Source organism: Ammospiza nelsoni, chromosome 9 (assembly GCF_027579445.1).
Source record: "Ammospiza nelsoni isolate bAmmNel1 chromosome 9, bAmmNel1.pri, whole genome shotgun sequence".
Taxonomy (NCBI): domain Eukaryota; kingdom Metazoa; phylum Chordata; class Aves; order Passeriformes; family Passerellidae; genus Ammospiza; species Ammospiza nelsoni.
Genome location: NC_080641.1, coordinates 24,267,285 through 24,281,131, shown reverse-complemented (window position 1 = coordinate 24,281,131; position 13,847 = coordinate 24,267,285). Strand labels below are relative to the sequence as shown.

Sequence of the window (13,847 nt, the reverse complement as noted above, 5' to 3'; positions counted from 1 at the left end):
ACTTGATGACATAACTGTGATGTGACTCACCTCAGAGGGGCTGCTTTTTTTTTTTCTTTTCTTTTTTTTTTGAAATGGTAACAATGGTCTGTCAGACCATGTTCTTTATTGAAGCTTGGGAAAATGTAATATCTTAGATTCTTTGAATATTTATTTTTTATATGAAATATGTTCAGTTTGAATAGTCTAGATTAAGTGCATGAAATTTGTGAGTATATGAGAAAATAGCACAGTAATGGATTTGCCTGGAATTCTTCTGCATTGATTGCAGCAGTATTACTAATCCTGAATCAACCTAAATGTACAGAACTGAATAAGCATTAGAGCTGTCCATTAAGATTTGATAAATGCACTAATCCATTAATTTTACCTTTTTTTGTTGAATAAATTATTTGACAAATAATGGTAAAATTCATCAAATAAATTATCTGATGAATGTATTTTTTAAGTAATTGACTACCTCTAATGAATATGCAGGCAGTTCCTTAATGAAAAGCATTACTCTACTGCTAGCCTGCTTTCATCACTCATATGTCCCTTTTTTGCATTTTGCAACTGCAATCTGTATATTTTATTCATTTACCCATTCATTTATATAAGAAAGGTTCAACCAGTATGGTTAATCAATCACTGAAGTTCTTAGAATATTTTTGCTTTACAGTTGATTATTCATTACATTTATCAAAAAAGAGCTTGGATTTTCTGGGGACACCACTCCAAGAATTATTCTTGGCTTGTACGTTCTAAGTCAAGTGCACAAGAATGCTCTGAAAATTGCAGGGTTCATGTATAAACCATTTTTATAGTTGTAAACACTACAATTACCAATTGTTTCAAGAAACTGGAACTTGAAGCCAAGCCAGACACCTTCAAAGTCCCTAAAACCACTCATTAGAGAGGTAAAACAAGGAATAGCGTGCAGGAGCTACCTCCTCACTGCACAGCACTGGGATGTTTGGATAAAAGCCACAGAGAGGATTATTTGGATGATGTTCAATTTTGGAAATGTTCCAACCTCAAAGAGCAAGTCTGTATTTTTTATTAGAGAGGTGATCTCAACAAATGATAGTGATAGATTTATACTGTCAAATGGCAAATTGTACCTATTAATGTTACAACACGTCACACTTCTGAGTCCTGGTTCCTCACAGAGGTGTGCCAATTTATTGTGACAGTGACAGTAGGTACAACAGTCAAGTCTGCATGACTCTGTCGATACTGTAAAGGCACAAATCATGTTTTCATGGGTGACTTTGAACTTGCTGCACAAAGCCCAGCTGAACAGATTTGATGGGAGAACATTGTGGGAGACAGGTATATTAGAAGGGCTGGCTGGAGCTGCACTTGGAATAGCAGTGATTCTTTTCCAAATTTTCCTTTTAATGTCTCATAGACTTTCATAACTACAGTGTTAACAGCCCTTGGCCAACCCTTCCAGACATCATTTCTACTCCCAAATGGATAACTAATATATAACTGAACCTCAAAATAGGTACAAGTGGAAGAACTTATGCTGTGTCTATAGAGTTTAAAAGATGAAGATTCCAAAACCACCAGGGGTACAGAATAAAGCCCTTACACAGGTCGACTCCCACTCAAAAAGCTATGATGCCAGGGGTGGGGAAAGCCATGTTGAAATGCTCCAAAATGGGAAGGAGTTTGTTGCTGACAGAAATTACATGCTAATCAAAACTGCAGCCACGTCACCCTGGCGACAAATACTCATTTCCATTCTACACACTTATTACCAGGGAGATTATTCCTGTAAGAGTGTTTTACAATAGTAAAGAAACTCTTCTAGGTCTTCTTTATATTCTCTGGGTTTTTTCCTCCCCCATTTTCATACCTTTTATCTCTGGGGTTTATATTTGTCTTTGCCTCAATCAGTCTTTGGCTGCCATGTGTGTGAATGTTTGTCCCTTAAAGCTTGAGATAAACTCACGTTCCTATTAAAAAGTTTAAATACATGTTATAAATAATTTCTCCATACTTGTATGCTTTGATCTAATCTACTGCATAGTTTTAGTTAAAATGGTTGTGGTTCTAAAGATTACAAATATTAGGAGGAAGGAATAAATTGTAGAAGTTATCTTCAGTTTGCAGCTTGTTTTCTAAAGGTTTAAAATGCTCTTTCTTTGCTAAGTCCATCTAAAGAGTTTCTGACCCACTTCTTTTCATGTACAGTCACCAATCTAATAATAATAATAATTTTTAGATGGGATCAATAAGGCCATTACTTTGCACTTAAAACTTCTAATAGAACCTCTATATTAATAAGCAAACACCTTCAGAAGAAGCATTTCTGCTTAGGCAATCAGAGAAGAACTTAATTTTTACTCCTGATAAACACTTGAGCTCCCTATGCTTCATTTTTACTACAGATTTACAGCCCAAGGACATGTCTGAAACAACGTGCCCTGAGACAGCTAACCATTGGTACAGAAGGGGTTCTGTTCATCATTTACGTGCTGTCTTAGAAGCATATTACAGTATAATCCAAACGACAAATCTCCTGGGTCCCACTCACAGAAAGTGAAACCACCATTTGGGTACATGGGCATTTGTCCTGACAATGTTTTTAATGGTTTTGTGCAAGAATTTTGTGGTGAGTAGCCCTCCAGAGAATTGGTATCCATGGTCTCCTAACTGTCTTGGAAAATCTGCAAATTCAATGCTATGAGCAGATGAAGTTTAGGATTAAAGGTAAACTTGAAGCTGCCAGATATTTCAGCTTTGAATGATGGTTGTAGTGCTCTATCTGGTTATTCTAGAACAAAAATGATATTTTCTTGTCAGAGTTCTTAACTAATATTTTTTAAATTCTTTCTCTTTAATTAGTTGTGGGCAGAATGGAAATATTGGGAAAAGATTGGCTCCTGTAATTAAAAGGACTGCCTGAGTGGCACTACTTTGGAAAGAGTAATCTTTGTCATGTTGAAGCCCATGCAGTGTTCTCAACAGGAAGGCTGGACAATGGAAACAGAATTGCTGCCAACAATGTGCTTTCCACCAAGAAGACATCTGACACCAACTTCATCTTCCAGTGTCAGTGCCTATTTTCATAGGGTTTTCCATATTTTCATGTACTACCTGGATAGAGCATGAGCAAAATACCTAGGTACCTACACCCTTAGAAAATATCCCTCTTGAAGTTCAGGCTTCATTTTGCTGTCAAAACAAGCTGTCAAAACCCTCAAAAAAACCCTGGAGCTGCTGAAGCACCTTGCTGAAAGCAGATTGCCTTTCCCCCCCACAATCTAGGAGCACACTGTTATGAAGAGACACTAAATGGAAGTATGCAAATGCTGGGAAAACAAATTAGCACAAAATACTTCTATAACACACCAAAAGTAGCTGAACAGGGCTCTTTGCTCTTCAGCTACAGGTCTTAGGCAAAGGAGTGAGAGAGAAAGAAACTGTCTGGCTGCTCTCCTCATCCATAGGAGGGCTGCACTGGCATACAGGCCTGGATCATCTTCTAACACCTCCCTTTTTCCTTTTAATTTGCAGGGATTGCTGGAAGATCTGGAGTGCTCAGAGAATGTCTACAGGCCTCAGAGTCCAGCTTGCAGGATTTGCTTCTGCAGCCAGCCAGATTTACAGCAAAGCCACTGCAGACCTGCTCTGCCTCTGTGCTGTGTATCTGAGATCCCCACTGGGCACAGCTCAGCTGGAGCTGAAAACAAGGTTACAGATGCCTGCTCTTTGGGCATTTTGTGTGTTTGATAATGCGATTTTCGTGTGCTAACCCTACAGAGATACATCACTGTGCATAAGTCTTTACTTGAGGGCAAATGAGGAGCAGCAATGAGAGAAATAACAACAAAACCCCAGCCCTGCTGCCTCCATGGAAGGAAAGATAAGGTCCAAAGAGGAAATAGGAAATTGTAAACATAAACCTAAGAATTGTAAGAATTTCCTAGTAAAGGATGATGCCTTGCCATGATTTTATTCATCTTATTAACCTGCTGGACACCAGGGCTATCTGACCCAGAAGCACTGACCCAAGGGAGGTCAGGGTGCTTTGCCTCTCAAAATTTGCTGTGCTCACCCGAAGGGTGAGATGGGGAGGCATAACCTTGCAGCTATATCTGGCAGGTTGTTTCCAGCTGTACCCAATATGCAGTGGGAATTTGGCGTGAAATTTGACCAGAATTATACCTGATACTTTATTAAGCTTTGAAATGGATAATGCCTTGACATAAAACTGTTTCACTACCAAGTTGAATGCGTTATGATCTTCCACTTTTTTTTTTTTTTTTTTAACAAATCCTCACATTATACCAAATAGCTTAAAAAGGAACACAGCTGTAACTGACTTGACCGTGGGTGTTGTGGGGCCTCACTATTGCACCTTCTCCTCCTGTTAGCTCAGCTATCACTGTCAACACAGTTGTACAGAATACAGCCCCATTACAGCCAGAATGGTTCCTTAAACTTTATAGCACTTAGGAATGCTCCTGAGACACCAAAAACATCTCGATTCAGAATTGAACATGTAATACCTGCCAAATTTACAGGTTTGAAACCACTTCCAATAGGAATTAAAAAGGTGCTCTTCACAGCTGAAATAGGGCTATCAATACTTGACTTGTCTGCCCATGTGAAATAGCAGGTTCTTTTCTCTGACGTCGCAATTTAGTCTAAAATGGCTTTGATGATGACAGGGTACATGCGAATGATAAAACCACAAAGATGACAGTCTAATCTTACAAAGATGACCGATCACTGATAAGAGATTAAGTCACACAACATTTGAAAAACCAGATTATCTGTCTGCTAGGATGGTGTCTGTGTAACACCTCCTGCTGAGCCATGCTGAGATGCCAGTGACATACAAAGATACCTCTCTGTAAAAACCAGAAATGCTTCACAGAATTTCACAAACCATTGGGATAAAAAAAAAGAGAGTAAGAAAAAACTCCTCTGATATTATATTGAACTTTTTTTGTCAAACATTCATTTTTCAGACTAGTAAACTGTTTAGATGTACAGCATATAAATAATTTAGAGGTACTATAAAAAGGTCTAAATTAGTCAATTCTGCCCTATAATTGGCACTCACAGCTATGCTGGCAGTGGGTGGGTGATTATTAAACACCTTTTATTATTGGCTTTATGTACTACAATAAAAATTAAAATTATACTTACAAGAATTATTAGACATGCTGGTCCTATAAAACTCCATATAAAGTTATTCTTAGTGCTGAGCCAACATCTGAAAATTAAACAGCAGAAAATGCCTTGAAATGTGCTTTTGTGATTATTGTCTCTGCCTGTACGATGATTTGGACACAGAAACAGTGACTTACACTTCTGTGGTGCCATAGTACTTGTATCCCAGTGCAGCAGAGATTCCAACAACCACGGCTGGGCTGACATAGCCAAAGACATAGAAATTCTTGTGCAAGAAACCCTTGTTGTAGATGACTCCCACAACTATAAGGTAGAGGTGAATACCTTCAATGCACATCCATGCAAAAGCAGCTAGAAGGAAATAATGGAGTAGTCCAGCAGTAATTGAGCAGAAGAGCTAGAAATTCAACCAGAGAAAGCAAAAGTCACAATCCTAGTAACAGGCTTTTGTCAATATATATTATACCATAACAGTACATGCACAGCGACTGAGTGACCTTAAATGGGGATTCAGCCCAGTTGTAAAGCTGATAAACAAGAACTTGTCCTACACCCATTTGTACATTTGCTCATTAGTGTTTTCTGTAGCAAATGGTAAAATAGACTAATTCCACTTTTAAAATTAGTTTCTGTCCTCCCATAAGTGGCTTGACTAGTTTGATCCTATTGTTATAGCTGAGTAGTCTATAGGCTTGTTCTACAGAAAGTTAATTTTTATTATTTTGATAACATTGTAATTAGGAATCACAAGGAATTATTTCTGAAATAACTTTTGTTATACAAAGTGTTTGTAAAATGATATTTTTCAATCCATCAGTGCTGGAGTGCTACCTCAGGGATAGCAGCTCGTATTTTCTCAAGTGATTTTAAATCCTATTCAGCTACTTATAGTATGATATTTTGATAATTTATGCATAATTTTATTTCTTGAAACTAATCTGAGATGCAAAAATCAACCCCCCAGCTTTCTGAAAAGCAAAAGGGACAGGTCAAGACCTCACATGTGGTCCTCCAGCCTACAGCTCAATATCTCAGATGTCAGCTTGGGATTGCAGCTCTGGCCTGATTTTAGAGAACACTGTTAACCTGGGGGCCACCAACGTGGCTTTATACAGCATCCTAAGTGAAGTGAAAATGCTAAACACATTGAGATCTCATTCTCAGTAAAGGTGACAAATTTTAAGTGAAATCCATGGAGTAAAGTCACTACACACCAGCTCAGATGAAGGCCCTGCCTCTTTAAATGACCATTTTGTATTTCCTGTTACTGTACTGGGAAGGCAGGGTCACTATTGTAGGTAGGAAGTGTGGGGAGTGGAAGGAAGATCTTATCTTATACTGTATATTTATTTTGCAATACAAAATCAAGGCACAAGTGAAAACTACCCACCTTATTATTGTTCATATTAATTCCAATCAGAAAAATAAGTTCTGCCAGGAAAAGGCTGCAGCAGAGGTTTTTGTGAATTGTCGTTCTAGTGCTTTGAATTTCACTGAAGAACCAGAAGGTGAAAATGCACATGGAGAGGCAAATCAACGAAATAATTATTCCTAGCTGAGTGATTCTTGTAAGAATGCTATAATTTGTAACACCCTGGGGGAAAATTATAATATAGTATTTAAAAGAACAGCTTTGTAACATCTCAAGAAAGACCTCATTCTATAATACAGATCTTTTCTTCTTTTCTACAAAATATTAATCAAAACTGTTTGCAGAGTTTCACTGGAAATGTACACTTTGGATAATCTAAAAAGTATTGGGTTTTTGTGAGACAGATATAATTCTAGGGGAAATTAGTAATAAACTGTATATATTCCTGCTCTTGCATTTTCTGATATTTCTTAACAAAACTTTTTATTAACATCAGTATCTCCTAATAAGATTTTCAAAATCAGATCATTTCAGTGAATGACAAATACACTGGCAGTAGGACATCTATTAATATGACACAAATATTTTCTAATATAAAAGGACTTATCACAGCAGTGACTTAGATAAGCAAAACTGAATAACTGTCTTACTGAATTTGCAACATGATCAAAACAAGACTCTGAAATAACAATCACTTCAAGCAAATGCTATTCCACATATTTAACATGAACTTTCTCCAGAGAAACACAAGATACTTCAATACTGGACGTGAATATTTTCTGTATAAGAATACAATTTCTTTTGCTGTTTGCTATTTGAACAAAGAAACTCTGAAATACATGACTGTACATCAGCAAAAGGATGGTATTCAGCTGACCATAAAATATATCCCAGTATTTTTTTACTAAATAAAGGATGAGAGATTCTTCACCTCCCAGCCTTTCTTTTCAAAATAACTATATAGGTACCTGCAAAGGTTTTAAATTTCAGCTGAAGACTTGGGATGCTATTTAGCAACCAGGAAACAGCCTCTATCAGCATGAAATTCACAGTGTGAGAGAACTGTCTCAATACAGTATATTCATGCTAATATTCTGCTTGCTGTCAGTTCTGATACCTTATAAAGCTGCCTCCTGAGGCAGGACCTGAGATCCTGCAGATCCCCACTGAGACCCTGGAAATCAATGGAGCTTCTTAATGTAAGAAGGACATAAATTGAATGGCCATCCTCCCAGTTTTGTGCTGGTCGGGAGTGCCCATGTTTAATAGCCATAAACTTCAGAATGATTATGCTGCTGCAAACTCTCCAGAGAGAATTTAAAGCAGATTTTTAGATGCCAAGGTTAGACAAATGGGTGGCAAAGTTTTGAGAGACAGAAATTCAGGGCCATATGGTTACTGACCACCAATGAATGGCAGATAAATCCCACAGCAGTATTAAAGTGAGATGTAAAATGAAATGCAATGCTCCAAAAATAAGCACAACAGACTGTGTTTTTGGAACAAGATACTTTGCTGCATCACTGCTCTGTAATACTGCAGAAAGGACATAAGGAAATTCAAACACATATGGGAGGAATTTTGTTTGCTTTGTGCACAATAAATTGTGTGTTTGCTGAACAAAACTGAGAGACAACCTAAAGGGGGGTGAGTATGCAGGTTGCACTAAAATAAAAACATAAGGAAAGAAAACAGAATAAAGTATCAGGTAAAACACTAAATTAAAATAGCACTTACAACGGAGCCACCTGAGGACATCAAAACAGCAAAATGAGTCAGATGATTACATTTGCATGAGATATGAGTGGAGTTGGAATGTGTCAGCTCACAGCCTTCTGTAGCCCAGTTGCCATTCATTGTGTCTGAGTAGTTCCAAAATGCACATTTAATGTCTTTATCTGCAGTCTGGAACAGAAACAAGATGTTCTGCTGATGGCAAAAGGCAGGATATTTCCCATCAAGAGACCTTTCTTACGCTAGACCGCACAATTCATTAAAAAATGCTTGTTATCGTTGGAAGGCTGGGAAACAAAAAACACATTCTGCAAGGCCTATTCCAAGCAATTAAAATGTGGCTGGGGATGGAAGCAATTTATTCACACAGCTAAAACCCCACCAAACATGTAGTCTAATCAGATTACTGAACCCTGCTGGCACCTGGAAAAATGTTGGAATTTTTACTTATTGAAAACATTGTTATATATATGCTTGCACCTGCTGAACATGGAGTAGACTCCAAGGTTACAGCTACATTGCTTATCCATTCCAAATGAGCAGTTCAAAACCTGAGACTTATTCCATGCATTTTACAAAGCAAACTGGGATAAAGCCAGGGTCATATCACACCTGCTATATCACCTGCTACACAACAGTGATGAGTAAGATCATTAGTATTATTTAGTACAGTGAGTGCTTACTAAATCTAGTCAAAGACTAAGTCTCCCCTGTAATGTAGGCTTTATAAATACATGCAAATTTATATAAAGGTGATTTCTAACTCAGAAGGGAAGAAACAAATTTAAAAGCTGTGTAACCAAGGTTAGCACCTTGTTCCGTTGCTCACCTCTCTACAGAATTGCTTTCTTGTTATGTTTCTGATGATTCTTTGTGCTGTGTGAGGTAGTTTATCACATATGATTCAAGCCAGCAAAAATCTGTATTTGCTGGAAGTAAACTTCTCAATTTTAAGTAAATGTTTTCAGATTTCAGAAATAGCAAAGCTCCAAAACTATAGGTTCTGCTATTACCCCCTAATTCCAGGTTACCTTTTTTGCACAAACCTTGACGCATTACTTCCCCTTTTTTTAGTATACATGCTTAACTGTCTGATAAACTTTCAGAAACAAAACCCACCTAAGTACAGAATAATCAAGATCCTGTTATATTCTCTGGTTCAGACATCTGCATTTTATCCATACTACAGCCCAGCCAAGATGGCATCATTGCCCTTGCTTAAGCCCCATAGCAATTTTCCTCTGTACCATATTTAGTATATTGCACTTAGGATGTCACATTTGAGATTAATCTTATTAGAGTAGTAAACTGTAACATCACATCAGCAAACACCAGAATTATGTCTTAGTTCATCATATGCTGCAGGTATGCTTACATCACATAAAATGATTGGCTAATGCTTTGTTTTACTTGAAGCTGATAATAAAAAACCTCCTTACCTTGGCATACTTTAAGGTAAATGTTATTTTCTCGAGCTCATAGAGCGTGGGTGGATTTGAGCTAATTGCAACAGCTATAACTGCAGAGCTCACTGTCTGTCTCTGCTCGGAAGGGTCTTTGGAGGAGAGGTTTTTGGGCGAGGAAAGCAGCGAGCCGATGTTGCTGTACCGCAGAAAGACAACTGCCACAGTGCCTATCAATCAAACACACCAGGGTTAGGAGTTTGGGGGCTTTTATGGAAGAACAAAATTGAAGGCATTAAGGAAACAATAAACAATAGACATTATTGCTGCTATTGCATAAAATATGCAAAACAGATGGAGTCTTTGTGGAATAGTTATAAAAATGTTTTAGAGACAATGAAATATAGCTTTATTTAAAACAGTGTAACTGGCATTGGAAGTAAAAACGTGTGTTCACACCGGCAATACTAACTAGATATATCCATATGTATTTTTTCTAGAGTAATGTATAGTTGCTGCTGTTCTGCAACTGGTTACACATGTGGTGTCAACTCTTATAAACTGAAATGTCTCTGACTTGACTACTGGACTTTTCTGATGTTTGACTTCCATTACATTGGACCCAGGATGGGAAAAAGAAAAAGATATTTTAGGGTTCAATGCTGATCTTAAAAAATGTGGAGACTTTCTCCCTGGTACCACAATAAACCACATTTTTAGATACTGATATGATTTGAGATACAGATTAGATGGAAGACAAAGATTTGAAAAATCTTTTCCATGTTTATGAAATTATGTGGTATGAGTCCATAACTGTTTAAACACATGTATTTATATTTAGTGATATGCATTTATATTTAGTGGCAACAGTAGTTGCAAGCCCTTTCTGTATAACTCTGAGGTACAAGCCAGATCTGGGTCCTGCTGGTTTTGGTACTAAAGATTAAACGTTCTTGCCCCAGTGACCTACTCTCTGAACAGAAAAATGCGCCAAATTTTGAAGGAGAAGTAGCACAGAGAGTTGAGGGGGCTGGCCCAAAGTCATACAGCAGATCTATGGCTTGAGAAATGGATAAAGCTCAGGTCTGTAGCATCAATGCCCAGGGTGAAAACTCATTGGACACTGTGCCACTGGATATATTAGAAATATCAGTCTTGAGACAATCAGGGAGAAAGGGTCACAAAAATACCTTGTCTTCTCTGTAGCTAGCAGTGGGGAAGTTCAGCCTTGGTAAACTGCACATTTGGCTGTTTTCTAGTGGGTAAAAGTCTGTCTAAGGTGTTTATTAACCCACCTACTCTTCAACCTTTGTTTCTTACCATTTGGATGAGGTTCCTTTCTCTTCTTTGGAGAGATCTTTACGTAATCTCCCCCTGTGTATACATGAGGGTGGATGTGTTTCATGTGGTGTGAATCAAAAGCAAAAACCTTGAGTGCTGTAAAACAAGAAAAATACTGTACAAATCACAGCTCCATTATGGCCTGCCATAATTTAGAGTTGGCTTAGTAAGTGTGCTACTGGATTGCATAATTACTGTGAATTTTAAGACTCTATCCTTGTGCAAAATATTTCAAGAAAAATGTCATTAATATAACACGTTTGTTTAAACATCTATTTTTTTAAATTTTCATGCATACATTTTGCTCTCATACTTTTTACTCTTTCTATGAAAAATACAGTCTCTTATTTACCTTTCCTTAAATTAGGTACTGGAAAAACAATGTAGGTTACTTTAGGAAGAGCTATTGCTTTATTAAAAATGTATTTCTGAAAGGGGCTACAAATCACAATTATAAAAAGGAAAGCACAAAATTCTCCACTGAATAATAACATTTGATAAAAGCCAACTTTTGAAAAGTATATGTTTTATGGTTATCCATCCACGCTACCAAATACACATTGCACCATGAACTAATGATGTGTCTTGTCAAAAAGCAAACAAGCAAGCATCACCCCTTAGGACAAAAACTACATTAGAGACTATTGAGCTCTTTACTTGCTTCATTACAGCGCTGAGTTTCAATCACCCAGGATGGGAATAAAAAGAAGTCAATAGGGTTTTTTTTAAAAACAAAACAAAGTAAAGCAAAACAAAATGAAACAAAACAAATCTAAAACTTGACTGACGGAGGAATATCACTAAGCTAGACCATCTGCATTGCTTATAGCACAGCACACAAAAATAATATGAGCTATTCAATAGACCAGTGGTCAGAAAATGTTTGTAAGGGCATAAGAAATTGTTTTCTTTGGCTGGAGTTTTGTAAAGCTCATAGTTCAAGAGCTTACACCAAAAAAAGCAGTGGAGAGAGAGGGGTGATGTTGTAGGTCTTAACCTAAAATTGTATTGTCTGGCACATATGAGACCTGTGAAAAATGTATTCATGCTGAAAAACAGTAACAAAAAATTTTAGTGTTTAGGTCCAATTTGGAAATGGGCTCATCCAGTTTACCATTTTAGAACAAAACCAAGGAATACAATCATTACCCTTTCAACACAGGGATTCCTCTCCATTCTCTTTATCAGCTTTTTCTGTCACCTTGGTGACCGACACCTAGAGTTCCACTGGAGACTGCACCCGAATCCTCTTTGCTGACTTCCATGGCCCTGTGGTCGTGAGAGCCTCTGCTTTGGAGCAGGGGAGGTGTGGGGAGGGAGCACGGGGGCTTTAGAGCAGCACCTGGCACTGCCCTGCACCTGCTGCAGGCCCAGAGGGGCTCTGCAATGACATGAGTCTCATTCTACAGAGTCCCTGTCGAGGAACAAATCCCTCCCTTCTTTTTCATCACTCTAATTTATTTTCAGAAAGGTGAGGGAAGAACAGGTGGTTTGACCTGCCTCGAGACCACAGTAGGAATCTTACGCATCAAGTCATCATATAAAACAGCAAGCTGGTGAGAGACACTGAAGGACTGTACTAAATCTAAAATAACAAATCAGATCACATACAGTTTGGGGACATTCAGAAAAATAAAGATGAAGGAGTGGCCATTGGAAAAGGAATCTGCCATGCTTTATCAGGATTTGCAAAAGTGGCTGGTCAGCCTTACTCTGCTCTCAGTAGAAGGAATGGTAAAACTATTATTACCACAGCAAAATCAGCAGGTATTGGTGGGAAGACAGCAGCACACAGGGTAGAGAAGGTAGGTGAACAAAATGGTGCAGTTGAGACTAACCAATTCTCCTCCTGGGGAATTCCTCTTAAAGTGAGAAATTCCTGTTGAGATTATGCCACTCAAGATTAAACTCACTAGGTACAATCCTTATTCCAAGTTCATTTATAAGAACTACACTGAACCAAAAAGAGTAAAAAAAATCTGTAGAAAGTAAGTCCAAATTTTGTTCCACTGGTGTTTTTTATACACATAAGATGCATAGATAATTTTGTGCTTATAAAATGAATCTAGACTGTGTGAATATGGCCATAATGAGAGATTTAAAGGGAATATGAAAACAAGTTCCTTCAGTCTCTCAATTTATTTTTTTGCTCCGGACTCAAAGGTTTAGTCTTTGAAAATTATGATACCTACACTGAAAGTCAGGTGTTAGTTACAAAAATCATACAAATTAACACCTGTTTCTTTCACATAACACCATTTCTAATCTTTATAATTGTGCTGAAAACCTCCTCAGTTTAATCCACATCTGAAGTATACCTCAGAATAATTTTCTTTATCTTACCTATGTCACTTGCATTAGCATCCAGCTGGGCTGTCCTTTTGAAGCTCTGTGACATGAGAAGTGTTGCCTGCTCTGCTGTGTGCAGCAGCTGGGTCAGGCTCCTCCTTTGGTTATCTACAGGCAGAGCTTCCCAGGCTGTAATTTTGTCTTTTTGTAAAAAATTGTTCACAGTGTTGACCAAAACCTGTAAGTAAAACATGTGTTTGAGAAGAGTCCCATGCTATCTTTGGAAAAAGGACAAACCCCACAGCTCCAAGGCCTGATCCACTCACGTTAATGGTGGTGTTCTGGAGGGCTTCACTGTCAGAGACAGGGTCACTCATGGTGTTCCACGGTGAATGGGACAGTGCTTCAACATATGAAATCACTTCTACAGGTAAAAGGGGTCCCAAAGTATTTTTATTAATTTCTTGCAGCTTCTCCAGAGGTGTTTTTAAATGACTAATCTGAAAAATGCCAGAGTTCATATCTCAATGAAACAATTAAAGCAATATTTCTGCACGTGAAAATGAACCCAA

General features: G+C 37.8%; 1 protein-coding gene across 1 annotated transcript in view; it reads right to left on the bottom strand.

Moving 5' to 3' along the window:
- ADGRL4 (adhesion G protein-coupled receptor L4) overlaps nt 1–13,847 on the bottom strand; it is a 72,960-nt gene that overhangs the window by 13,378 nt on the left and 45,735 nt on the right. The window contains exons 6-13 of the mRNA XM_059478169.1: nt 13,602–13,775; nt 13,330–13,513; nt 10,966–11,082; nt 9,682–9,875; nt 8,246–8,413; nt 6,527–6,730; nt 5,313–5,533; nt 5,152–5,218 (exon numbers count right to left, since the gene is read on the bottom strand). Of these exons, the coding sequence (XP_059334152.1) occupies nt 5,152–5,218; nt 5,313–5,533; nt 6,527–6,730; nt 8,246–8,413; nt 9,682–9,875; nt 10,966–11,082; nt 13,330–13,513; nt 13,602–13,775 (1,329 nt within the window). The remainder of the gene's footprint in view (nt 1–5,151; nt 5,219–5,312; nt 5,534–6,526; nt 6,731–8,245; nt 8,414–9,681; nt 9,876–10,965; nt 11,083–13,329; nt 13,514–13,601; nt 13,776–13,847) is intronic.